Source organism: Salvelinus namaycush, chromosome 33, assembly GCF_016432855.1.
Source record: "Salvelinus namaycush isolate Seneca chromosome 33, SaNama_1.0, whole genome shotgun sequence".
Lineage (NCBI taxonomy): Eukaryota > Metazoa > Chordata > Actinopteri > Salmoniformes > Salmonidae > Salvelinus > Salvelinus namaycush.
This window is the reverse complement of record NC_052339.1, coordinates 28,753,071-28,780,062: the sequence shown is the minus strand read 5'-3', so window position 1 is coordinate 28,780,062 and position 26,992 is coordinate 28,753,071. Positions and strand designations below refer to the sequence as shown.

The 26,992-nt window shown below is 45.8% G+C and overlaps 1 protein-coding gene across 1 annotated transcript in view; it reads right to left on the bottom strand.

The window, feature by feature from the left end:
• Positions 1 to 2,618: 2,618 nt before the first annotated feature.
• Positions 2,619 to 26,992, bottom strand: part of LOC120027899 (trichohyalin-like) — a 160,231-nt gene continuing 135,857 nt past the window's right edge. The window contains exons 28-31 of the mRNA XM_038972994.1: positions 21,765 to 21,858; positions 21,249 to 21,283; positions 13,758 to 13,857; positions 2,619 to 4,558 (exon numbers count right to left, since the gene is read on the bottom strand). Coding sequence (XP_038828922.1) covers positions 4,079 to 4,558; positions 13,758 to 13,857; positions 21,249 to 21,283; positions 21,765 to 21,858 — 709 coding nt within the window. The 3' untranslated portion in view covers positions 2,619 to 4,078. The remainder of the gene's footprint in view (positions 4,559 to 13,757; positions 13,858 to 21,248; positions 21,284 to 21,764; positions 21,859 to 26,992) is intronic.

Sequence of the window (26,992 nt, the reverse complement as noted above, 5' to 3'; positions counted from 1 at the left end):
GAAACTGGGAGACAGTCAGAAAAACTGGGAGACAGTCAGAGAAACCGAGACACAGCTAGAGAAACTGGGAGACAGTCAGAGAAACTGGGAGACAGTCAGAGAAACCGAGACGCAGCTAGAGAAACTGGGAGACAGTCAGAGAAACTGGGAGACAGTCAGAGAAACCGAGACGCAGCTAGAGAAACTGGGAGACAGTCAGAGAAACAGTCAGAGAAACAAGGAGACAGCCAGAGAAACGAAACCGGGAGACAGTCAGAGAAACGAAACCGGGAGACAGCCAGAGAAACGAAACTGGGAGACAGTCAGAGAAACGAAACCAGGAGACAGCCAGAGAAACGAAACCGGGAGACAGTCAGAGAAACGAAACCGGGAGACAGTCAGAGAAACCGAGAGACAGTCAGAGAAACGAAACCGGGAGACAGTCAGAGAAACCGGGAGACAGTCAGAATAACCGGGAGACAGTCAGAGAAACCGAGAGACAGTCAGAGAAACCGGGAGACAGTCAGAATAACCGGGAGACAGTCAGAATAACCGGGAGACAGTCAGACAAACAGAGAGCCAGTCAGACAAACAGAGAGCCAGTCAGACAAACAGAGAGCCAGTCAGACAAACAGAGAGCCAGTCAGACAAACAGAGAGCCAGTCAGGCAAACAGAGAGCCAGTCAGGCAAACAGAGAGCCAGTCAGGCAAACAGAGAGCCAGTCAGGCAAACAGAGAGCCAGTCAGGCAAACAGAGAGCCAGTCAGACAAACAGAGAGCCAGTCAGACAAAGAGAGAGCCAGTCAGACAAACAGAGAGCCAGTCAGACAAACAGAGAGCCAGTCAGGCAAACAGAGAGCCAGTCAGGCAAACAGAGAGCCAGTCAGACAAACAGAGAGCCAGTCAGAGAAACAGAGAGCCAGTCAGACAAACAGAGAGCCAGTCAGACAAACAGAGAGCCAGTCAGACAAACAGAGAGCCAGTCAGAGAAACAGAGAGCCAGTCAGACAAACAGAGAGCCAGTCAGACAAACAGAGAGCCAGTCAGACAAACAGAGAGCCAGTCAGAGAAACAGAGAGCCAGTCAGAGAAACAGAGAGCCAGTCAGACAAACAGAGAGGCAGTCAGACAAACAGAGAGCCAGTCAGATAGACAGTCCCTCTGTCCTCATTAACAGTCCCATCAGATCCACATGGGCATCAGAAAAATTTACTGTTTATGCCCTTCCTGTCTCAAGGAGTCAATTTAACACACACACACACACACACACACACACACACACACACACACACACACACACACACACACACACACACACACACACACACACACACACACACACACACACACACACACACACACACACACACACACACACACCTACCTTATAGGAGAAACCCAGAGCTGTGCAAGGCTCATAATGTTCTTCTTTAAGAAGGACAAGTTGACTATTATTCACATCCATTCTCATTTCCTGATCATTTCCCATTGGCCATTATGTCTCTAATAACAAGGAGTGTTCAGTATCTGCTACTCAGCTTATTGCTTCCAGTCCTCTACTGAGATAGTCCCCTAAGAGAACAGACAATATACATCAGCTAGTGTCCCCTGTATGAGGAGAAACCTTTATAGCCACTTCTGGTCAAAAATAGTGTCCTATAAAGGACTAGGGTGCCATTTGGGATGCCCACCTAAGGATTGCCTATGCGTAGCCAGTGCAGCTCCTTCCACAATGGCCACTTACGATGCTGATGCTAGTTCAGATGGGCAACTCTTGTGAGGATCCAAAATAAAATAATACCTGGTAATCATAATCATCATTCATATAAGCATCAACATCCCTCTCTCTCAGACAGAGGGCCACACACTCCACAAACAGACCAGGGCTAATTTGGGATGAAAATAAAATAGTGAGTGGCAATATTTTGTAGGTGTACCACAGATTTCTAGAAGACCACACACACAGATACACACACATGTATAAGTGAAACACACACTGTCAGCAGGTCGGAACTACACATTCATTTAGTAAACTAAGGGTGGGAAGTTAGGGGATGAGAGAAGAAACTCTGTGTCAAATGAGTGTCCTGTGTAGAAAATACATGTCAGAGCCTGTGTCTACTGTAAGTGTGTGAAGATGTCTGAACAATCCCTCCACAGAGCTAAAGCCAGTTAAAAACAGATCAAAGACAAGCTTAACCTCTGTAAAACCTCACTGGTTTTTCAACAACAACAAATTATCATTCCCATCGTTGTTTCCAGGGGACTCTTTTCACCGTCGCGCAGCTGCCTTAGTTTGGGCCTGGGAGTCCTTTAAAGGCCTGTGGTTTCACTTTTAATGACTGTGCTCTGGTGTGTGAGAGTCTATATGTGTGTGAGAGCATGTGTGTGTGTGTGTGTGTGTGTGTGTGTGTGTGTGTGTGTTGGTGCATAAAAGCGGTGTATTTTTGACTGTGACAGCGATACCACTAACAAGCCAAGCTCTTCCTCATTAAAATGTAGAATCCTGAGAGAGAAAGAAAGAGAGAGAGAGAGACAGAGATAGTGTAATGTTTACTGCTCATTTTTTATTGTTTATTCCACTTTTATTTATTATCTATTTCACTTGCTTTGGCAATGTAAACATATGTTTCCATGCCAATAAAGCCCCTTGGATTGAATTGAGAGAGAGAGAGAGAGAAGGAAAGAGTCTGTGGCTGCCTCCATGTTTCTCTTTGAATAGACAGAGAGGGAAAGAGAGAGGTCTGAGGACAGATAATGTTATGTGTTCAGCCGTTATCATTATCACAGTGAATCCCACCCTCCCTTTCTGTCACATGTAGGTCTTGTTTAGCCAACACTGGCTTCCATGTCACAACTATCTGGCCTACAGTCTCAACTATCTGGCCTACAGTCTCAACTATCTGGCCTACAGTCTCAACTATCTGGCCTGCAGTCTCAACTATCTGGCCTACAGTCTCAACCATCTGGCCTACAGTCTCAACCATCTGGCCTACAGTCTCAACCATCTGGCCTAAAGTCTCAACTATCTGGCATTCAGTGACAACTATCTGGCCTACAGTCTCAACCATCTGGCCTACAGTCTCAACTATCTGGCATTCAGTGACAACTATCTGGCCTACAGTCTCAACTATCTGGCCCTCAGTGACAACTATCTGGCCTTCAGTGACAACTATCTGGCCTTCAGTGACAACTATCTGGCCTTCAGTGACAACTATCTGGCGTTGTGACAACTATCTGGCCTTCAGTGAAAACTATCTGGCCTTCAGTGACAACTATCAGGCTTTCAGTGACAACTATCTGGCCTTCAGTGACAACTATCTGGCTTTCAGTGAAAACTATCTGGCCTTCAGTGACAACTATCTGGCCTTCAGTGACAACTATCTGGCCTTCAGTGACAACTATCTGGCCTTCAGTGACAACTATCTGGCTTTCAGTGACAATTATCTGGCCTTCAGTGACAACTATCTGGCTTTCAGTGACAACTATCTGGCTTTCAGTGAAAACTATCTGGCCTTCAGTGACAACTATCTGGCTTTCAGTGACAACTATCTGGCCTTCAGTGACAACTATCTGGTTTTCAGTGACAACTATCTGGCTTTCAGTGACAACTATCTGGCCTTCAGTGACAACTATCTGGCCTTCAGTGACAACTATCTGGCCTTCAGTGACAACTATCTGGCTTTCAGTGACAACTATCTGGCTTTCAGTGACAACTATCTGGCTTTCAGTGACAACTATCTGGCTTTCAGTGACAACTTTAAACATAAAACAGGATTTTTTTAACATTTGGATTTATTATCAAACTGGAACTCAGAGAGACAACAATAACTATCAATATTACTACAGTACTCTCCATGTTACAAGGCACTATACGAGTGCAGGAACACGCACACACGGCACTAACCACAAATGACGCGCAAACTCAAAATAGATGTAAATGCCAACATTTGCAGCACATGGTATACAGTCATACAGTGATCAGAGACAATGATATGGCTTCATAACTGAACCCATCCAAAACAACAGCCAAACAAGGAAGAGATGTCAGGCTTTAGAGGTCAGGGGTCAGGGAACAGGGTTTAGAGGTCAGCGGGAGGTCAGGTGAGGGGCGAAGCGTCCTTAGTCTGTCGTATCTCTGTAGCGAGTTGGTTGATCCTACCTGACCAGTAGAGCTCTCTGCCCTGCAACTGTACTGATAGTTCTCCCACCCTCCTCACCCAGTAGGCCTCATTAACAGCCTGGGCCTCGCCTGGCTCCCGCGGCCCAGCCACGCTCAACTCTGCTCGGGTCAGGGCACTGTCCTCCCCTGGCCTGGGACTGGGGCTGTGGCTGGGGGGGTGGTGAAAAGGGGAGGGGGAAAGGTGGGAGGCAGGGGGAGGGTATCCTGTGTCTCTATCCAGAGAGGGGGTGAGGGAGGGAAGGGAGGAGGAAGACCCGTGGGTGAGGGAAAGGGGAAGGAGGGAGGTACCCCTCCGGTGGTTGGTTGGCGGTATCAGTCGCTCCACTCGTCTGCGTTCTGCTCTCTCCTCCTCCAACTGCAGACGCAATCTCTCGTTCTCTCCTCCCAGAGCACTCAGCTAGGGGAAAGAGAGAGAGAGTTTGAGAAAGAGAGAGTTTGAGAGAGAGAGTGAGAGAGTTTGAGAGAGAGGGTGAAAGAGAATAAGAGAGAGAAAAAGAGAGAAAAAGCGAGGGGAATGTGGAGGGTAGAAGAGAGGAAAGCTGTTAAATGTTCCTGAGAGCTGTCATCATGGTGTAGATGTGACCAGAAAACAACAGAGACAGTCAGAGATGAGAGAAATGGGTTTACGACCCCTACACACTGTCAACACAAAACTCATCAGGCATGGTCAGAATGGAACTGGGCTCCAAAAACAATCATATCCAAAACTTTAGATCATTTTTTGTACGTAACTGGCAAGTTTAAGGTGTGTTTTGGTTTTGGTAGGTAAGATGCATGTCAATGTGTGAGATCTGCAATGACACAGTGATCAGAGAGAGAGAGAGAGAGGAGCTGGCTGATTCCTGGTTATTTTGAGCTGTACGGTAAGCAGACAGAGATGAAAAACAGACATATGGACAGAGAGAGAGTCTGTAGTGACAGTGACACTCATCCCCATCTGTTCCTCAGACATGTGTATGTAAGAGTGAGTGTGTGTCTGTATGGAAGCTGCGGTTAAAGAGTGATGTCACACACACACACACACACGCACACACACACACCCTTCCTCTTCAAAGAGTATCTGAATAACACCCCGCCCCACGGCCGTTGTTATCGGTTTTGTTTGGTTGACAAAGCAGAGGTGAGGAGTGTTGCACAACCCAACAAACCAGTAAAAAACACTGCAGTACACATTGTGCAGTACACATTGTGCAGTACACATTGTGCAGTACACATTGTGCAGTACACATTGTGCGCTACTGTTGCGTGGGCAATGACATCAGAGGCTGAAAAAATAGTGTTCATTGTTTGCAGCAACAAACAATTGTTGTTGTAATTTCGCAAACGTATGTGGCTTTTTCACCATTAAGGATTCTTTCATTATGCATGCACTAATTGTAAGTTGCTCTTGTATTTGAATATTTGTTATTTAAATAATTATTTTCTGTGTATTTGAGCATTTTCAACTAATGTGGTCCGAATTAACTACTTCAATTGGAAGTATTTTCAAAGCATTTCAGATAAATAGCCTATTATTTGAAAGTATTTTCTTATTTCAAATATCTAGGTTAAATGCACGGGAGTTTATTTGCGTCAGTGTATTTTAGTATTTTCAATTACATGCCAATACTTTCAAAGTGTTTTTCCAAACCCATTCCAATATTCAACTACTTGTCTGAATACTTACTTTGAAATGTATGTGAAAGCAATTGACATAATTTGAAATAGTATTTGAACCTAGGTCTGACACACACAGTAACATTTCCGTTACATCTCTGTACTCTAGCCAGTGGTTCCTAACCTTTTTTGATGGGATAAAAAATTGTGTGGCACACCTAAACCTTTCCTAATAATGTATTTAGTGGTAATGACCTCCATCTCATCTGATCCATACTGCAAATCATCAATTTCCTGTGACCCAAAAAATGAATCGATTAAATTCATTTAAATAGGTTTATTTTAAATAGGTTTATCCTTTTTTTTCTTCATAGTTCCTTACTCAAGACGGTTCATTTGTGTGTACCCCTTTAAGAGCGTCCCGTAAATATCCAATAGAAAGAAAAACATGTAGGCCTAGCTCCGGTAAAATAGGTATTACTTTTCAACGTAAAGGTCTAGAGACTAGCGGTTTGTAAAGGTTTTCTGCAGTTTAAAATGGGTTTGGCCGGTGTAGGCCGTCATTGTAAATAATCATTTGTTCTTAACTGACTTGCCTAGTTAAATAAAAAAAAGTACATTTTTTGCAAGTATCTGGCCCAAACAGCAACAACATTCTCAGCAACATTTACAGAACCTTTTTACTTGCTATGACTGTGATACTGTATGTTATTGTTTAACTACCTTAGTTGACTACCTTAATTAAGTCCCTCTGGATAAGAGTGTCTGCTAAATGACCAAAATGTAAATGTTTATGTGACAATGAACATACTAAAATGACCTGCAAAGCACATTGGGTATTATTTCTGGCCTTGTTATGGGGTCATGTCTAGATGGGATACAGCTTAACATAATTATCCTAACCTGCTACGCTCTTATCACACAATAGTGCCTTCAGACTTCTGAAGCAGGGTGAAAGGGGGCCAAAATGGTATAGAAATGTATTTTGTATTTTGAAAATACAAATTACAGCTCTCAAAAGCATCTTGTTACAAAATACTCAGAAGTAACTGAAATACATATTTCAAATACATCAACAGAAATGCTGCCCATCTCTGGTGCCAGCACCACTGGTGTTCCTAAGCCAAAATCCCAAGTTCATTTTGTCACGTTTACAAGTGAGTTAAAAAAAAAGATTAGGTAAAGTTTTGCGGCACCCCTGAGAGTTTCTAAAGGCACAGCAGTGTGACGAGGCACCCCTGAGAGTTTCTAAAGGCACACCAGTGTGACGAGGCACCCCTGAGTTTCTAAAGGCATACCAGTGTGACGAGGCACCCCTGAGAGTTTCTCAAGGCATACCAGTGTGACGAGGCACCCCTGAGAGTTTCTAAAGGCACAGCAGTGTGACGAGGCACCCCTGAGAGTTTCTAAAGGCACAGCAGTGTGACGAGGCACCCCTGAGAGTTTCTAAAGGCACACCAGTGTGACGAGGCACCCCTGAGAGTTTCTAAAGGCACACCAGTGTGACGAGGCACCCCTGAGAGTTTCTAAAGGCACAGCAGTGTGACGAGGCACCCCTGAGAGTTTCTAAAGGCATACCAGTGTGACGAGGCACCCCTGAGAGTTTCTAAAGGCACAGCAGTGTGACGAGGCACCCCTGAGAGTTTCTAAAGGCACAGCAGTGTGACGAGGCACCCCTGAGTTTCTAAAGGCATACCAGTGTGACGAGGCACCCCTGAGAGTTTCTAAAGGCACAGCAGTGTGACGAGGCACCCCTGAGAGTTTCTAAAGGCACAGCAGTGTGACGAGGCACCCCTGAGAGTTTCTAAAGGCATACCAGTGTGACGAGGCACCCCTGAGAGTTTCTAAAGGCACAGCAGTGTGACGAGGCACCCCTGAGAGTTTCTAAAGGCACAGCAGTGTGACGAGGCACCCCTGAGAGTTTCTAAAGGCACAGCAGTGTGATGAGGCACCCCTGAGAGTTTCTAAAGGCACATCAGTGTGACGAGGCACCCCTGAGAGTTTCTAAAGGCACAGCAGTGTGACGAGGCACCCCTGAGAGTTTCTAAAGGCACAGCAGTGTGACGAGGCACCCCTGAGAGTTTCTAAAGGCATACCAGTGTGACGCGGCACACCGGTTGAAAACCACTGTTCTAGACATCTCTCCTCCCCTATCCCTCCATCCCATCCCTCGTTCACAGGAAAGACGACAGACGGCAGTATTGGGATTATTAGGAAATATGTCTATCAGATGTGCAGCTTCCAATCTTTCTATTAATGTGTGTGTTTGAACTCAAACTGAAATCTTACTCCCTTCCTTCTCTCACCTCTTGATGATTCCTCCGATCTGAAACAGCCTGAATAGGTTGAAGAAATAAGGGTTAAACTCTTTCCAGCTATCCTGTATATCCACAGATCCAGTAGAATCTAAGACCAACCTTATCTGTTGCCCTGCAAAAAGCCATATCCCCTGCCTTAATCCCCTCAGCCAAATCTCCAACATGTCAGTTTAAATCCAGTAATACCTTCTTGTGAAAATGTCACCTCCCCCGCCCAGCCCAAATCAAACCACAGTTATGTGTCTGTGAAAACACAGTATGATGTAAATTAACTAATTAACTAACATTCTTCAGGACATGTTTCATTTTCCATCATCTTTACAAAGACTGGACGTTTGCTAATTAAAAATCCCTGCATGAGTCTCTAACCCTGAACTGGTTCCGTCTAGGTGGGTGGAGTGTGTGTGCGTGTATGCTTGGTTTAGCTGATCATAGGCTAAAACCCACTGGTGAACAGTGTGAAGGCTGTCTACTACTCTTAGCGGAAGCAATAACAACACATTCAATATCCAAATGAAGAAAGGAGATTAGCTATTATTCTGAGCCACTAATCTATGGAAATGAAACATGTGTTATTCTATGGAGATTAGACAGCTATAATTGAGCTTCATCTGGAGTTCTCTAGCTGCAGAATGAAGTAAGACATTTCATTAGTCTTTTGACAAGGACATGGATAGGCGTGTGTGTGGCAGATGGCGGGCTGGTGAAATTGAGTGGGAGGTTGCCTGTCTGTCTAGGTGTGTGTTGGCGTCCTCATTAAGTGTTCTGTGTAGGAGAGGACGGCTGGATCGATATGTGTAATGATTCACACAGCAGATTAAGAGGTGTCTGAGACCCAGGCTATTAAACACAAAACACACACAATGAGGTGTCTGAGACCCAGGCTATTAAACACAAAACACACACAATGAGGTGTCTGAGACCCAGGCTATTAAACACAAAACCACACACAATGAGGTGTCTGAGACCCAGGCTATTAAACACACACAATGAGGTGTCTCAGATCCAGGCTATTAAACACAAAACACACACAATGAGGTGTCTGAGACCCAGGCTAATAAACACACACAATGAGGTGTCTGAGACCCAGGCTAATAAACACACACAATGAGGTGTCTGAGACCCAGGCTATTAAACACCTGACACCTTCTCGACCCCCCCCCCCCCCCCCCCCCCCCGCTGAAACTAGGCTACGTGTGGTTGCTGTCCTTTCAGAATCAGGAACCTGTCACACACTGAAGGTCCAACAGGTTCTCCACTGTACTAACCTGTCACACACTGAAGCTCCAACAGGTTATCCACTGTACTAACCTGTCACACACTGAAGCTCCAACAGGTTCTCCACTGTACTAACCTGTCACACACTGAAGGTCCAACAGGTTCTCCACTGTACTAACCTGTCACACACTGAAGGTCCAATAGGTTCTCCACAGTACTAACCTGTCACACACTGAAGGTCCAATAGGTTCTCCACTGTACTAACCTGTCACACACTGAAGGTCCAATAGGTTCTCCACTGTACTAACCTGTCACACACTGAAGGTCCAATAGGTTCTCCACTGTACTAACCTGTCACACACTGACGGTCCAACAGGTTCTCCACTGTACTAACCTGTCACACACTGAAGGTCCAATAGGTTCTCCACAGTACTAACCTGTCACACACTGAAGGTCCAACAGGTTCTCCACTGTACTAACCTGTTACACACTGAAGGTCCAATAGGTTATCCACTGTACTAACCTGTCACACACTGAAGGTCCAACCGGTTCTCCACTGTACTAACCTGTCACACACTGAAGGTCCAACAGGTTATCCACTGTACTAACCTGTCACACACTGACGGTCCAACAGGTTATCCACTGTACTAACCTGTCACACACTGAAGGTCCAATAGGTTCTCCACTGTACTAACCTGTCACACACTGAAGGTCCAACTGGTTCTCCACTGTACTAACCTGTTACACACTGAAGGTCCAATAGGTTCTCCAGTGTACTAGCCTGTCACACACTGAAGGTCCAATAGGTTCTCCACAGTACTAACCTGTCACACACTGAAGGTCCAATAGGTTCTCCACTGTACTAACCTGTCACACACTGAAGGTCCAACTGGTTCTCCACTGTACTAACCTGTCACACACTGAAGGTCCAACTGGTTCTCCACTGTACTAACCTGTCACACACTGAAGGTCCAATAGGTTCTCCACAGTACTAACCTGTCACACACTGAAGGTCCAATAGGTTCTCCACTGTACTAACCTGTCACACACTGAAAGTCCAATAGGTTATCCACTGTACTAACCTGTCACACACTGAAGGTCCAACAGGTTCTCCACTGTACTAACCTGTCACACACTGAAGGTCCAACAGGTTATCCACTGTACTAACCTGTCACACACTGACGGTCCAACAGGTTCTCCACTGTACTAACCTGTCACACACTGAAGGTCCAATAGGTTCTCCACAGTACTAACCTGTCACACACTGAAGGTCCAATAGGTTCTCCACTGTACTAACCTGTCACACACTGAAGGTCCAACAGGTTCTCCACTGTACTAACCTGTCACACACTGAAGGTCCAATAGGTTCTCCACAGTACTAACCTGTCACACACTGAAGGTCCAATAGGTTCTCCACTGTACTAACCTGTCACACACTGAAGGTCCAATAGGTTCTCCACTGTACTAACCTGTCACACACTGACGGTCCAACAGGTTCTCCACTGTACTAACCTGTCACACACTGAAGGTCCAATAGGTTCTCCACAGTACTAACCTGTCACACACTGAAGGTCCAACAGGTTCTCCACTGTACTAACCTGTCACACACTGACGGTCCAATAGGTTCTCCACTGTACTAACCTGTCACACACTGAAGGTCCAATAGGTTCTCCACTGTACTAACCTGTCACACACTGAAGGTCCAACTGGTTCTCCACTGTACTAACCTGTTACACACTGAAGGTCCAATAGGTTCTCCAGTGTACTAGCCTGTCACACACTGAAGGTCCAATAGGTTCTCCACAGTACTAACCTGTCACACACTGAAGGTCCAATAGGTTCTCCACTGTACTAACCTGTCACACACTGAAGGTCCAACTGGTTCTCCACTGTACTAACCTGTCACACACTGAAGGTCCAACTGGTTCTCCACTGTACTAACCTGTCACACACTGAAGGTCCAATAGGTTCTCCAGTGTACTAGCCTGTCACACACTGAAGGTCCAATAGGTTCTCCACTGTACTAACCTGTCACACACTGAAGGTCCAATAGGTTCTCCACTGTACTATAACCTGTCACACACTGAAGGTCCAATAGGTTCTCCACTGTACTAACCTGTCACACACTGAAGGTCCAATAGGTTCTCCACTGTACTAACCTGTCACACACTGAAGGTCCAATGGGTTCTCCACTGTACTAACCTGTTACACACTGAAGGTCCAACCGGTTCTCCACTGTACTAACCTGTCACACACTGAAGGTCCAATAGGTTCTCCATTGTACTATAACCTGTCACACACTGAAGGTCCAACAGGTTATCCACTCTACTAACCTGTCACACACTGAAGGTCCAATAGGTTCTCCACTGTACTAACCTGTCACACACTGAAGGTCCAATAGGTTCTCCACTGTACTAACCTGTTACACACTGAAGGTCCAACCGGTTCTCCACTGTACTAACCTGTTACACACTGAAGGTCCAATAGGTTCTCCACTGTACTAGCCTGTCACACACTGAAGGTCCAATAGGTTCTCCACTGTACTAACCTGTCACACACTGAAGGTCCAACTGGTTCTCCACAGTACTATAACCTGTCACACACTGAAGGTCCAACAGGTTCTCCACTGTACTAACCTGTCACACACTGAAAGTCCAATAGGTTCTCCACTGTACTAACCTGTCACACACTGAAGGTCCAATAGGTTCTCCACTGTACTAACCTGTCACACACTGAAGGTCCAACTGGTTCTCCACTGTACTAACCTGTCACACACTGAAGGTCCAATAGGTTCTCCACTGTACTAACCTGTCACACACTGAAGGTCCAATAGGTTATCCACTGTACTAACCTGTCACACACTGAAGGTCCAATAGGTTATCCACTGTACTAACCTGTCACACACTGAAGGTCCAATAGGTTCTCCACTGTACTAACCTGTCACACACTGAAGGTCCAACTGGGTCTCCACTGTACTAACCTGTTACACACTGACGGTCCAACAGGTTCTCCACTGTACTAACCTGTCACACACTGAAGGTCCAATAGGTTCTCCACTGTACTAACCTGTCACACACTGAAGGTCCAATAGGTTCTCCACTGTACTATAACCTGTCACACACTGAAGGTCCAACTGGTTCTCCACTGTACTAACCTTTCACACACTGAAGGTCCAATAGGTTCTCCACTGTACTAACCTGTCACACACTGAAAGTCCAATATGTTCTCCACTGCCACTATAATAGATATAAAGACTGTTATAATTCCCCCTGTCTCCTCTTACTAATAGTGAGCACACAACTTTCCTACCATTTCCACCACTCTACCCTACCAGCGAGTCAAGGAAATGTAATGAAAGTAAAGGACAGTAATGTTATGAGTAAAGTAGGAATCCCAGGTTTCAATAGGCCAAAAGATATTCATGTTTCAAGAAAGGAGTGTATATATTTGGCCTGGCAAAGCGATTTTATGCGCTGACTGAATGGAAGCTGATAATAATTTTTTTTAATCAGCTGGTCTCATAAAGAAATTACCAGTCCTCACTGTCCAAATCAAGACCGAGTACCAATGTATCCTACACCGAGACCAAGACGCTCAATATGTGATATCGAGACTGGATTTGAGTACTACAACACTGGCTATAACTATACTAAACAACTCAAGAGCAAAACAGTTGACATGCTGCTGATACTTTTCAAACCCAAAACATTCACAACAGCCAGGTGAATGATTCTAGAAGCTTTGTTCAAGAAGAGGAAACAAACATCTTCCTGCACGTTGTGGATTTGTTGACCATTTCTCTTGTGAAGTGACAACCCAGATAAACGACGGTGCACTTCTCTTTTGGTCAGGAGATTCTTCTGTTCTTCCTTTCTGTCTTTTATCCCAGCATACCATTTTTCTTCCCCGTCAGAGAGTGATGGGCTACAACACCATATTGATACTTCCCTCTCTCTGGCATGAAAGAGAATCATTTAGTGGTGAAGAAACGTCACCGTTATCTACTGATGAGATTGGTTCTCTCTTTCCTCCCTCCTTCAGAGGAAGAGGAAATGGATGTGTGTGTGTTTGATGTCAGATGCTTTAAGGCTTCTTCTTCAGTCTGCACTACACAGCAGGTGGGCTGGTCTGTGTGTGTGTGTTGGGCCAGATGGACCCAGTATGTCTGTGTGTGTGTGTTGGGCCAGATGGACCCAGTATGTGCGTGTGTGTGTGTGTGGGTGTCTGTGTTGGGCCAGATGGACCCAGTATGTGTGTGTGTGTCTGTGTTGGGCCAGATGGACCCAGTATGTGCGTGTGTGTGTGTGTGGGTGTCTGTGTTGGGCCAGATGGACCCAGTATGTGTGTGTGTGTCTGTGTTGGGCCAGATGGACCCAGTATGTGTGTGTGTGTTGGGCCAGATGGACCCAGTATGTGTGTGTGTGTGTTGGGCCAGATGGACCCAGTGTGTGTGTGTGTTCTTACCTGTTTGTTGAGCAAGCCTATAGCCTCCAGGTTGCTTCTCAGTCTGACCTGCATGTACTGGATCCTACTCAGGTTGGTGGTCACAAAGCTCTCCCTCTCCCTGCGCGCACACACACACACACACACACACACACACACACACACACACACACACACACACACACACACACACACACACACACACACACACACACACACACACACACACACACACACACACACACACACACACACACACACACACACACACGCGCACACAGAGGAAAGAACACTGTTAAACATTGTTACACACCGTCTAATGATGATAAAGTTGATAGCAATGATAATGATGAAGATAGAACATTATAAAGATGATATATAATACAGACAATTTTGTTGTCTGACCTCCGTTTTCTCCATAACAGAGTTGAAAAGTATAAAGCTGATATTTCAATGATAAACATGTGCACTTGTCTAACAAAATGTCTTCATCAAATTGACTTTGCTTTACAAATTCAGGGCAAAGAACAACAAATTGGCAAACATCTTGATAAAGCACATCAAAATATGTTCTGAACATAGATGGAGGACGGAGCTAAATGGATTCCACAATTCATTAAATCATATATAAGACATTTAACAATTTATTTACATTTTTGGGAAATTACAAACAAATGTTCCCTCTAATATCTCCAGATCCTCGGAGACTGAGTGAGGAATGTCCATTAAATTAACGACGTACAGTAAAATAATGGTTGCCTGTACTGACTTTGTGTGTGTGTGTGTGTCAGTACTCTCCCAGTACTGTGCTGTGGCTTTCATGCACCGATGGGTCCAGTTAGGAGGGTAGTAACATTAGCATGCAAGCCTTGTAAATACTTTTACTAGCCCTCTCGTCAAGCCAAGACTCCTTGGCCTATTAGACTACTGCAGTGGACCCCAATCTTCATTTTCTTGTCAAGAGGAACTAAGGGTCTGTATCTCATGTTGATAAAGAGCAGTGAATGAAAAGGCAGGGGATCATGCTTGACTTGTTTAACGTAGTCATCATATTGCTAACGAATAACAATCTCCATACGTACACGTGCGAGTGAGCACGCACGCACGCACACACACGCACGCACACACACACACACCCCCTATTAGCAACAACTTAAAGAAGAAGCCTAGATGCTAGGAGCCCATTATGAAGATGAAGGTAGATCAGAAGTCACAGCGATACTGTCTCTGAAATGTAGTCTCATGAACCACATCGACCTGCTTTATCTCAATCAATATTAAACAGCTCAGTGGGGTGGATAAACGGGTACATATAGGACAATAATGACTTCAACTTAAAACAACAATAGGGGTCCTTCATTAGAGAAGAACACCGGCATACAGAACCCTGTACCTTCTCCAGGGTTATATGGAAGTCAAGCTGTTTTAAATACCTATATGGGACATGTATTACCTGTGATAAACATGCACGTGAATAACTCATATGTTTTGTCACAGAATAGCACACATCTGCATGGATATTGGGTTATTCATAATGGTTAACATCCATGCATATCATGTGATTAATAAGCTGTTTGTGTTATCAGGAATATAAATAAAGCTATTGGAATACCTCTTCAAAACTGTCCTGAAAGTGATATGGAGAGTTGAACAATGTCCACAGAAACCCTCTTTTATCTTTATGTTTCCCAACATGTTGTTTTGGTTTTAACCAGAGCCTTCATCAGGTTGTAAAACATCTCATCAACACAGAGAAAGAGGATGCTGAGGCTGATAGATTTATGTTCACACACTTAAACCAGTGGAACACGCTTAGTTGCTGTGTGTTTGGCATTGGGCCTGTATACACTTATGTGTATTTGTTTGTGTGTGTAAGTGTCACTGTGTGTGTCAGAGTGGGTGTGTTTGTATGTGTGTGTGAATGTGTAATTATAGGCCTAACCCAATCAGTGTGTGTATAATTACAGTCATTAGCGTTGGAGACAAGCTGACATCGCCACAGAACAAACACTAACGAGTTCGCTCTCCCTCTCTCTCTCCCCGTTCCCCTCTCTCTCTCCCGTCTGCCCCTCTCTCTCTCCCTGTCCCGCTCTCTCTCCCTGTCCCTCTCTCTCTCCCTGTCCCTCTCCCCTTGTTCTTCTCTCTCCCCCGTTCTTCTGTCTCTCTCGCTTTCTGGCTCTTTCATTCATCACTCTTTCTTGCTCTCTGTGTCATATCTATTCATCTTTCCTGCTCACTCTCTGTATCTCTCCACCACTCTATCCCTTCTCCTCTCCCTCCCTCTAATCCTCATCTGGAATGACTGTGGTGCTAATTAAGAACATGATGGTATTGGTGGTAATTTAACGACCTTCTGGCTCCGCTGAGAGACTGGAGCTGACAGACAGATGTGACACAAGTGCCCCTAGCTGTTTTAGTGCAGCTGGAGGGAGAAGCTCTGTAACACAGAATGAGAGACAGAGACAGAGAGAGAAAGAGAGAGAGAGAGAGATAGAGGGAGAGAGACAAAGACAGATAGCGAGAAAGAGTGGGAGAGAGAGAGAAATATATATTTAAGGCCTAGTTTCACTCTTTCCTCTCATCTTCTCTCCTGCCCTTTTAGACTGAAGAAGAGCTTTCAGGGGTTTTAGTCTCCTTGCTTCTCTCATATCCTGCATGCTTCATTCTATAGCTAGAGGACTCCTGATATCTCCAGGTGTGATAAGAAGGATTTTTTGTCTCTTTATCTGTTGTTGTCTAGTACTGTATTTTTGCTAGCTAGGGTCATCTACTTTAAGTGCTGCCTGTCTTCCCAGGGGTCTACTTGGTGTGTGAACTGCTGACTGATCATCATTTGCAGATAGTTGTTGACCCATCAACCAGGATCAAGGGGCAGGGCGACTTGTTTTGGTAATCAGTGGCTGTATTGGGGGAGGAGTGGTTTCAATCAGCAAGTAGTACAGGAAGGTGTTCTCTCCACCGCTGCTAGTCAATTAGCAATTAGTGTTAGTTCTTCAGTCTCCCCTTGTTTCTCAGCGGCGGTCATGTTGCAAAAATAAGACCGTTGCCGAAACAAAGACTGTTCTGCCGAGTTATTAAGAAAGAGAGGAAGGCTTCACACCACTCTCTCACTTGAGTATCTTACCTAGTTGTTTACAGATTCTCATTTTGCTCTTTTGTAGCTTTGTCAACTGTGTGTGTGTTTCTATACCTGTCCGCACCTCTCCCTGTAGGCTTTACAGTCGCTCCCCAACCCTTGGCTGCAACCCTTCTAATTTAGTGTACCCTGCGTGCACAACCCATGTGGAACTCCGGGTCTCGGGCAGCTTTTAGAGTTCATCTCACCCTATGCTGCACTTCAGTCCCTTGACTGTACTGCCCTGACAGAGACATGGATCCCCCCAGAGAACACTGCTACTCCAGCTGCTGTTTCTTCATCTGCATATGTTTTCTCTCATAGTCCGAGAGCATCTGGTCGTCATAGTGGTGGCACAGGTCTACTCATTTGTCCTAAGTGGAGATTTTCTATTTTCTCCCTCTCTTACCTGTTTCTCCTCATTTGAATTCCATACTGTCACTTGTCCACTCAAGATTAACAGTATGCCCACCAGGTGCCCTTGGAGAGTTCCTCAATGAGTTGTACACCTTGATAAGCTCATTTCCTGACGATGGCTCACCGCTCTTAGTACTTGGCGACTTCAACCTCCCGACGTCTGCCTTCGATTAATTTCTTTCCACTTCTCACCCTTTCCCAATCCCCTCCCACTGACAAGGCAGGCAATGCACTTGGCCTCATCTTTACTAGAGGCTGCTTACCTACTAATCTCACTGCAACCCCCCTCCAGGTCTCTGATCACTACTTTCCTTTTCTGTCTCCCTTTCCTCCAACCCATGTCACTCGGCCCCTATGCAGATGGTCATGCGCCGTCACAATCTTTGCTCTCTCTCTCCCACTACTCTCCTATTCTATCCTATAATCTCTCCTTTCTGCTAAATCCGTCTCCCTCCTGTCTCCTGATTCTGCCACTCCTCCCTTTTCGTATCCTATGACTCGCACCGTCCCCTTTCCTCCCGCCCGGGTCGGCCCTCCCCTCTTGCTCCGTGGCTGAGTGACTCATTGCGAGTTTACAGAAGAGGGCTACGGGCAGCTGAGCGAAAACGGAGGAAAACTAAACTTCCGGAGGACCTATCAACCTTTCACTCCCTACTCTCCCTCCTCTCTCTCCCTCTGTATCCGCTGCTAAAGCCACTTTCTACCACTAAATTTCAAGCGTATGCCTCTAACCCTAGGAAACTCTTTTCCACTTTCTCCCTCCTTAATCCTCTACCCCCTCCCTCTCTGCGGACAACGTTGTCAACTCAGCCATGACATATGGTACTCATTCACTCAGACCATTGAGACCACTGGTCTCACTCACACAGAAGTACCCTACGCCTTGACCTCTTTCTCCCTTCTCTCTCCAGATGACATCGTGCGACTAGTGAGGTCTGGCCGCCCGACAACCTGCCTGCTCGACACCATCCCCTCCTGCCTTCTCCACACCATCTCTGGAGACCTTCTCCCATTCCTCACTTGCCTCACCAATTCATCCCTGACCACTGGCTGCATCCTCTCTGACTTCAAAATGGCCCGAGTTGCTCCCCTCAAGAAACCAACCTTCGACTCATCTGACATAAAAAACTATAGACCTGTATCATTTTCTTTACAAAACACTTGAGCGTGCTGTCTCTAATCAACTTTCTCATTATCTTTCTCAGAACGATCTTCTTGACCCTAACCAGTCAGGCTTCAAGACGGGTCACTCAACCGAGACTGCTCTTCTCTGTCACGGACGCTGCAAAAGCTGACTCTCTTCTCTGTTCTCATCCTCCTAGATCTATCCGCTGCCTTTGACACCATGAACCATCAGATCCTCCTCTCAGGGCTGGGCGTCTCAGGCTCTGCACACTCTTGGATTGCATCCTACCAGGTGACGTGGAGAGGATCTGAGTCTGCACCACGTACTATCACTACTGGTGTCCCCCAGGGCTCGGTTCTAGGCCCTCTCCTCGCTATACACCGAGACACTCGGCTCCATCATATCCTCACACACTCTTCTGTCATTGCTATGTGGATGACACTCAACTACTTTCCTTCTGACACCAGGTGGCGACACATCTTTGCGTGCCTGGCAGATATGTCAACTTGGATGTCAGAGGGGATGCAGCCAGTGGTCAGGGATGAATTGGTGAGGAATGGTCAGGGATGAATTGGTGAGGAAAGTCGGCCCACCACCTCAAGCTCAACCTCGACAAGACAGAATTGCTCTTCCTCCCGGGGAAGGCCTGCCTGCTCAAATACCTCCATCACGGTTGACAACTCCACAGCGTTCCCCTCCCAGAGTGCAAAGAACCTTGGCGTGACCCTGGATAACACCTTGTCATTCTCTGCAAACATCAAAGCAGTGACCCGCTCCTGCAAGTTCATGTTCTACAACATTCGTAGAGTACGACCCGAAGCGGGTGCAGATCCTAAACCAGGCACTCGTCCTCTCCCGTCCGGACTACTTCAACTCGCTGTTGGCTTTGCTCCCCGCTTGTGCCATCAAACCCCTGACACTTACCCAGACTGCTGCAGCCCACCTGGTTTTCAACCTTCCCAAGTTCTCTCATGTCACCCGGCTCCTCTGCACACTCCACTGGCTTCCAGTCAAAGCTTGCTTCCACTACAAGATCATGGTGCTTGCCTGTGGAGCAGCAAGAGGAACTGCCCCTCCCTACCTTCAGGCTATGCTCAAACCATACACCCCAACCCGAGCACTCCGGTCTGCCACCTCAGGTCTCTTGGCCATCCCCTCCTATGGGAGGGCAGCTTCCGCTCAGCCCAGTCCAAGCTCTTCTCTGTCCTGGCACCCCAATAGTGGAACCAGCTTCTTCCTGAAGCTAGGACAGCAGAGTCCCTGCCAATCTTCCAAAAACACCTGAAACCCCGCCTCTTCAATCATCATATTAAATAATCCTCCTCACTTCGACCCCCCCCCCCCCCCCCCCCCCACTAGCTCTGACTCTACGATAGAGGAAACATGTACTTTCTATTCCTGTGGTATGTGGATGTACCACCTAGTTATCTTAAGATGAATACACTAACTGTAAATCACTCTGGAAAAGAGCATCTGCTAAATGACTAAAATGTAAAAATATCCTCGCCTCTCGTCCCTTCTCACTCCTCCTCTCCTCACCCCTTCTCCTCTCATCCCCTCTACTCCTCTCTTTTCCTCCCCTCTCATGCTTAATCTTGTCTCCTCGTTTTCTGTCCAAAATCAATAAATATACAGCTTAATGGGTGAACTTTATGATCCTGGTAAAAGTATATTGTACTACGTAGCCTATATTACACAGCATATAGTGGTATAGAGGCTGTATATAGCAAGCTTTGTAATCATCATGGAATAACCAATGATTAGAGAGGGATTTCAGAAAATATTTCTAATAACTGACTCCTCACTAGGTTGATCACTGTCATGATTATACCACCGTATCCCTAGAGACTTCCTTCATAATGCATGATCCTAATCATGTGTAGGCCAATAGGTATATGACAGCCATGCAAATATCACTTCTCATATAGCAAGTATTCCGATTCATATATGCTATGGGGAAATTGTAATAATGACATGAAGGGGTTTTCCCATAATAAGAGACAATAGAAGACAGCTTCATTCACTGCATCTTATCTCAGTCTACATTAATATATTCATCCCATCAAAAACCCTCATCTACACATCTATATGAATCTCTTCTCTCGGCCTCTGTAGCAATTATTCAGAAAGACAAAGAGATGTGATTCACCTTTCTGTCAGGGCCCTTAATAATATCATTAAAATGACTGACAGCTTTGAAATGTGTTTGAAACCAATAGGAGTCCAAACAAATGAGATCAGTTTGGAAATAAAGCCTGTTGGTTCGTTAGGGGACGAGGAGGGGGCGTGGTGGAGGGATGCATCGTTAACAAGGGGGACCCAAGGGGTCAAGGTGGGGGGTGATTGGTAGTGTGTGTGTGTAGGTTTGGGGAGGATTGCTTCAGGCAGGTACCTCTATTGCCCCCCAAAACCATCCCATCTGTCCATCATTCTTTCATCCTTTTAATGAAACTAATAGATTAACCTCTCCACTACAGATGAAACTTAATCTGACAACAATGGGGACTCTGGTCAGAGACTTATCATTGTTAAAGACTCAGCATGAGTTAGTTATTCAGTGTGTGTGTGTGGGTAGGTCACGACACACACAGACACAGGTGGCATCGCCTGAGGGTCTTTTAATTGGCAGTACACCCCCTCCCCCTTATGTCATTATCCCATTCACAACTTTTCATTGGTAATAACATCATTAACAGCTGCTGGGGAATAAGCAGCCTGAGTGTATGAAACGCCTGTGTCTGGATGTGATCTACTATGGTGACTGATTGGGAGTATACACACACACATGTATGACCACACACTCACACACACCGTGTCCAGACAGAGAACAGACACACAGACAGTCGGTACTTACTCCTCCTGCTGTTGACCCCGGTCTTGAACCTGGGCCTACGGAAAAAATGACAAGCGAAATATTAATCTAAGCCGACGATAGTCTTATCGGCGCTATTTTCCATGTAGAGTTTTGTTCTATTCTACAATATTCTATACTAATCACTGGTGTTATTCTGATTGAGTTCCAGTCATTAGGGTCATTAGTGTTGAGACAGGTTTTTGGTGGCTGTATGCCTCAGGCACAGACCCACTGCTGACATATCAGACAGAGTGATAGGACTCAGATGCTGTTACCATTGTCTGATCAAAGTATTGGGAAATATGACATATTACAGAGACTAAATTGCATGTGTGGTTAGACCAAAGGCTTCTAAAAGAGACAGACACAATTAGAAGAGTGGTGGGGGGGTACAAAATGTTATACACAAACAACTGTGCATATGTCAACTACAGAAATTCTACATCTTTCTTTCCTCTTTCTTTTTTCTCCCTCTTTCTCAGTCTAGAACATCTCTCTCTTCTTCCTCTCATTTACCTTTAAGCGTTCCATCTCTCTCTCCTTCTCCTCCCCCTCATCTCCCAATTTCCTCAGCTCCTCCTCTAGGGCCCTGTTAGCCTCCTGAAGATGTCTGAGAGAGAGAAATAGAGACACAGAAACAGAGAGAGAATGAGAGAGAGAGACAGAGAGAGAGAATGAGAGAGAGAGACAGAGAGAGAGAATGAGAGAGAGACAGAGAGAGAGAGAGAGAGAGAGAGAGAGAGAGAGAGAGAGAGAGAGAGAGAGAGAGAGAGAGAGAGAGAAGCGATCCATATAGATTTGTGGATGAGAGGAGAGAGACAGAGAAAGGCAACATAAATGAAGGAGATGGAGAGAGGAACACAGTGCACTCAAACCACTGTCTGGCTTTAATGATGTCATTTAGGTGGAATGGCAGGCGAACACGCTGACCCAGACAGACAGACGGACAGACAGACAAGACATAGTGAGAGGACAGAAGGCTAGAGAGGACAGAAGGCTAGAGAGGACGGAAGGATAAAAGGATAGAGAGGACAAAAGGATAGAGGACAGAGAGGACAGAGATGACAGAAGGATACAAGGCTACAGAGGACAGAAGGCTAGAGAGGACAAAAGGATAGAGACGACACAGGATAGAGACGACAGAAGGATAGAGAGGACAGAAGGATAGAGAGGACAAAAGGATAGAGACGACACAGGATAGAGACGACAGAAGGATAAATGGATAGAGAGGAAAGAAGGACAGAGAGAATAGAAGGATAGAGATTACAGAAGGATACAAGGATAGAGAGGACAGAAGGATAGAAAGGACAGAAGGATAGAAAGGACGGACGGATAGAGAGGACAGATGACAGAAGGATAAAAGACTAGATGGGACAGAAGGCTAGATGGGACAGAAGGCTAGAGAGAACAGAAGGCTAGAGAGGACAAAATGATTGCGAGGACGGAAGGATAGAGAGGACAGAAGAATAGAGAGGACAGAAGGATACAAGGATAGAGAGGACAAAAGGATAGAGAGGACAGAAGGGTGGAGAGAACAGAAGGATAGCGAGGACAGAAAGGTAGAGAGGACCGAAGGCTAGAGAGGACAAAATGATAGCGAGGACAGAAGGGTAGAGAGGACAGAAAGGTAGAGAGGACCGAAGGATAGAAGACAGAAGGATAGAGGACAGAAGGACAGATAGGATAGAGATTACATAAGGATACAAGGACAGAGAGGACAGAAGGGTAGAGAGGACGGAAGGGAGGAGATGACAAAAGGATAAAATGATAGAGAGGACAGCAGGATAAAAGGATAGAGAGGACAGCAGGGTAAAAGGATAGAGAGGACAGCAGGGTAAAAGGATAGAGAGGACAGCAGGGTAAAAGGATAGAGAGGACAGCAGGATAAAAGGATAGAGAGGACAGAAGGATAAAAGGATAGCGAGGACAGAAGGATAAAAGGATATAGTAGCCCGAAGGGTAGAGTGGACAGAAGGATAGAGGACAGAAGGACAGAGAGGATAGAAAGATAGAGATTACATAAGGATACAAGGACAAAGAGGACAGAAGGGTAGAGAGGACAGAAGGATAGAGGACAGAAGGACAGAGAGGGTAGAAAGATAGAGATTACATAAGGATACAAGGACAGAGAGGACAGAAGGGTAGAGAGGACAGAAGGATAGAAAGGACGGAAGGATAGAGATGACAGAGATGACAGAAGGACAAAATGATAGAGAGGACAGAAGGACAAAATGTTAGATGGGACAGAAGGCTAGAGAGGACAGAAGAGTAGAAAGGACGGATGGATAGAAAGGACGGAAGGAGAGAGAGGACAGAAGGAGAGAGAGGACAGGAGAGAGAGGATAGAATGATAGCGATTACAGAAGAATACAAGGCCAGAGAGGACAGAAGGCTAGAGAGGACAGAAGGCTAGAGAGGACAAAATGATAAAAGGCTAGAGAGGACAGAAGGATAGAGAGGACAAAATGATAAAAGGCTAGAGAGGACAGAAGGCTAGAGAGGACGGAAGGCTAGAGAGGACAAAATGATAAAAGGCTAGAGAGGACAGAAGGCTAGAGAGGACAGAAGGCTAGAGATGACAGAAGGCTAGAGAGGACAGAAGGATAGAGAGGACAAAATGATAAAAGGCTAGAGAGGACAGAAGGATAGAGAGGACAAAATGATAAAAGGTTAGAGAGGACAGAAGGCTAGAGAGGACGGAAGGCTAGAGAGGACAGAAGGATAGAGAGGACAAAATTATAAAAGGCTAGAGAGGACAGAAGGCTAGAGAGGACAAAATGATAAAAGGTTAGAGAGGACAGAAGGATAAAAGGCTAGATGAGACGGAAGGCTAGAGAGGTCGGAAGGCTAGAGGACAGAAGGTTAGAGAGGACAGAAGGCTAGAGAGGACAGCAGGATAGATATTACAGAAGGATACAAGGATAGAGAGGACAGAAGGACAGAGAGGACAGAAGGACAGAGAGGACAGAAGGATGGAAGGACAGAGAGGACAGGACAGAGAGAACAGAGAGGACAGAGATGACAGAAGGATAAAATGATAGAGAGGACAGAAGGACAGATGGACAGAGTGGATAGAGATTACAGAAGGATACAAGGACAGAAGGGTAGAGAGGATGGAAGGATAGAGAGGACGGAAGGCTAGAGAGGACAAAATGATAAAAGGCTAGAGAGGACAGAAGGCTAGAGAGGACAAAATGATAAAAGGCTAGAGAGGACAGAAGGATAGAGAGGACAGAATGATAGAAGACTAGAGAGGACATAAGACTAGAGAGGATGGAAGGCTAGAGAGGACGGAAGACTAGAGAGGACGGAAGGCTAGAGAGGACGGAAGGCTAGAGAGGACGGAAGACTAGAGAGGACAGAAGACTAGAGAGGACGGAAGGCTAGAGAGGACGGAAGGAGAGAGAGGACAGCAGGATAGAAGGATAGAGAGGACAGAAGGATAAAAGGATAGCGAGGACAGAAGGATAAAAGGATATAGTAGCCCGAAGGGTAGAGTGGACAGAAGGATAGAGGACAGAAGGACAGAGAGGATAGAAAGATAGAGATTACATAAGGATACAAGGACAAAGAGGACAGAAGGGTAGAGAGGACAGAAGGATAGAGGACAGAAGGACAGAGAGGGTAGAAAGATAGAGATTACATAAGGATACAAGGACAGAGAGGACAGAAGGGTAGAGAGGACAGAAGGATAGAAAGGACGGAAGGATAGAGATGACAGAGATGACAGAAGGACAAAATGATAGAGAGGACAGAAGGACAAAATGTTAGATGGGACAGAAGGCTAGAGAGGACAGAAGAGTAGAAAGGACGGATGGATAGAAAGGACGGAAGGAGAGAGAGGACAGAAGGAGAGAGAGGACAGGAGAGAGAGGATAGAATGATAGCGATTACAGAAGAATACAAGGCCAGAGAGGACAGAAGGCTAGAGAGGACAGAAGGCTAGAGAGGACAAAATGATAAAAGGCTAGAGAGGACAGAAGGATAGAGAGGACAAAATGATAAAAGGCTAGAGAGGACAGAAGGCTAGAGAGGACGGAAGGCTAGAGAGGACAAAATGATAAAAGGCTAGAGAGGACAGAAGGCTAGAGAGGACAGAAGGCTAGAGATGACAGAAGGCTAGAGAGGACAGAAGGATAGAGAGGACAAAATGATAAAAGGCTAGAGAGGACAGAAGGATAGAGAGGACAAAATGATAAAAGGTTAGAGAGGACAGAAGGCTAGAGAGGACGGAAGGCTAGAGAGGACAGAAGGATAGAGAGGACAAAATGATAAAAGGCTAGAGAGGACAGAAGGCTAGAGAGGACAAAATGATAAAAGGTTAGAGAGGACAGAAGGATAAAAGGCTAGATGAGACGGAAGGCTAGAGAGGTCGGAAGGCTAGAGGACAGAAGGTTAGAGAGGACAGAAGGCTAGAGAGGACAGCAGGATAGATATTACAGAAGGATACAAGGATAGAGAGGACAGAAGGACAGAGAGGACAGAAGGACAGAGAGGACAGAAGGATGGAAGGACAGAGAGGACAGGACAGAGAGAACAGAGAGGACAGAGATGACAGAAGGATAAAATGATAGAGAGGACAGAAGGACAGATGGACAGAGTGGATAGAGATTACAGAAGGATACAAGGACAGAAGGGTAGAGAGGATGGAAGGATAGAGAGGACGGAAGGCTAGAGAGGACAAAATGATAAAAGGCTAGAGAGGACAGAAGGCTAGAGAGGACAAAATGATAAAAGGCTAGAGAGGACAGAAGGATAGAGAGGACAGAATGATAGAAGACTAGAGAGGACATAAGACTAGAGAGGATGGAAGGCTAGAGAGGACGGAAGACTAGAGAGGACGGAAGGCTAGAGAGGACGGAAGGCTAGAGAGGACGGAAGACTAGAGAGGACAGAAGACTAGAGAGGACGGAAGGCTAGAGAGGACGGAAGGAGAGAGAGGACAGAAGGATAGAGATTACAGAAGGATAGAGATTACAGAAGGATAGAAGAATAGAGGACAGATAACAGAAGGATAAAAGGATAGAGGACAGAAGGATAAAAGGCTAGATGAGACGGAAGGCTAGAGAGGACGGAAGGCTAGAGGACAGAAGGTTAGAGAGGACAGAAGGATAAAAGGCTAGATGAGACGGAAGGCTAGAGAGGACGGAAGGCTAGAGGACAGAAGGTTAGAGAGGACAGAAGGATAAAAGGCTAGATGAGACAGAAGGCTAGAGAGGACGGAAGGCTAGAGGACAGAAGGTTAGAGAGGACAGAAGGATAAAAGGCTAGATGAGACGGAAGGCTAGAGAGGACGGAAGGCTAGAGGACAGAAGGTTAGAGAGGACAGAAGGATAAAAGGCTAGATGAGACGGAAGGCTAGAGAGGACGGAAGGCTAGAGGACAGAAGGTTAGAGAGGACAGAAGGATAAAAGGCTAGATGAGACAGAAGGCTAGAGAGGACGGAAGGCTAGAGGACAGAAGGTTAGAGAGGACAGAAGGATAAAAGGCTAGATGAGACGGAAGGCTAGAGAGGACGGAAGGCTAGAGGACAGAAGGTTAGAGAGGACAGAAGGATAAAAGGCTAGATGAGACAGAAGGCTAGAGAGGACGGAAGGCTAGAGGACAGAAGGTTAGAGAGGACAGAAGGATAAAAGGCTAGAGATGACATAAGGCTAGAGAGGACAGCAGGATAGATATTACAGAAGGATACAAGGATAGAGAGGACAGAAGGACAGAGAGGACAGAAGGACAGAGAGGACAGA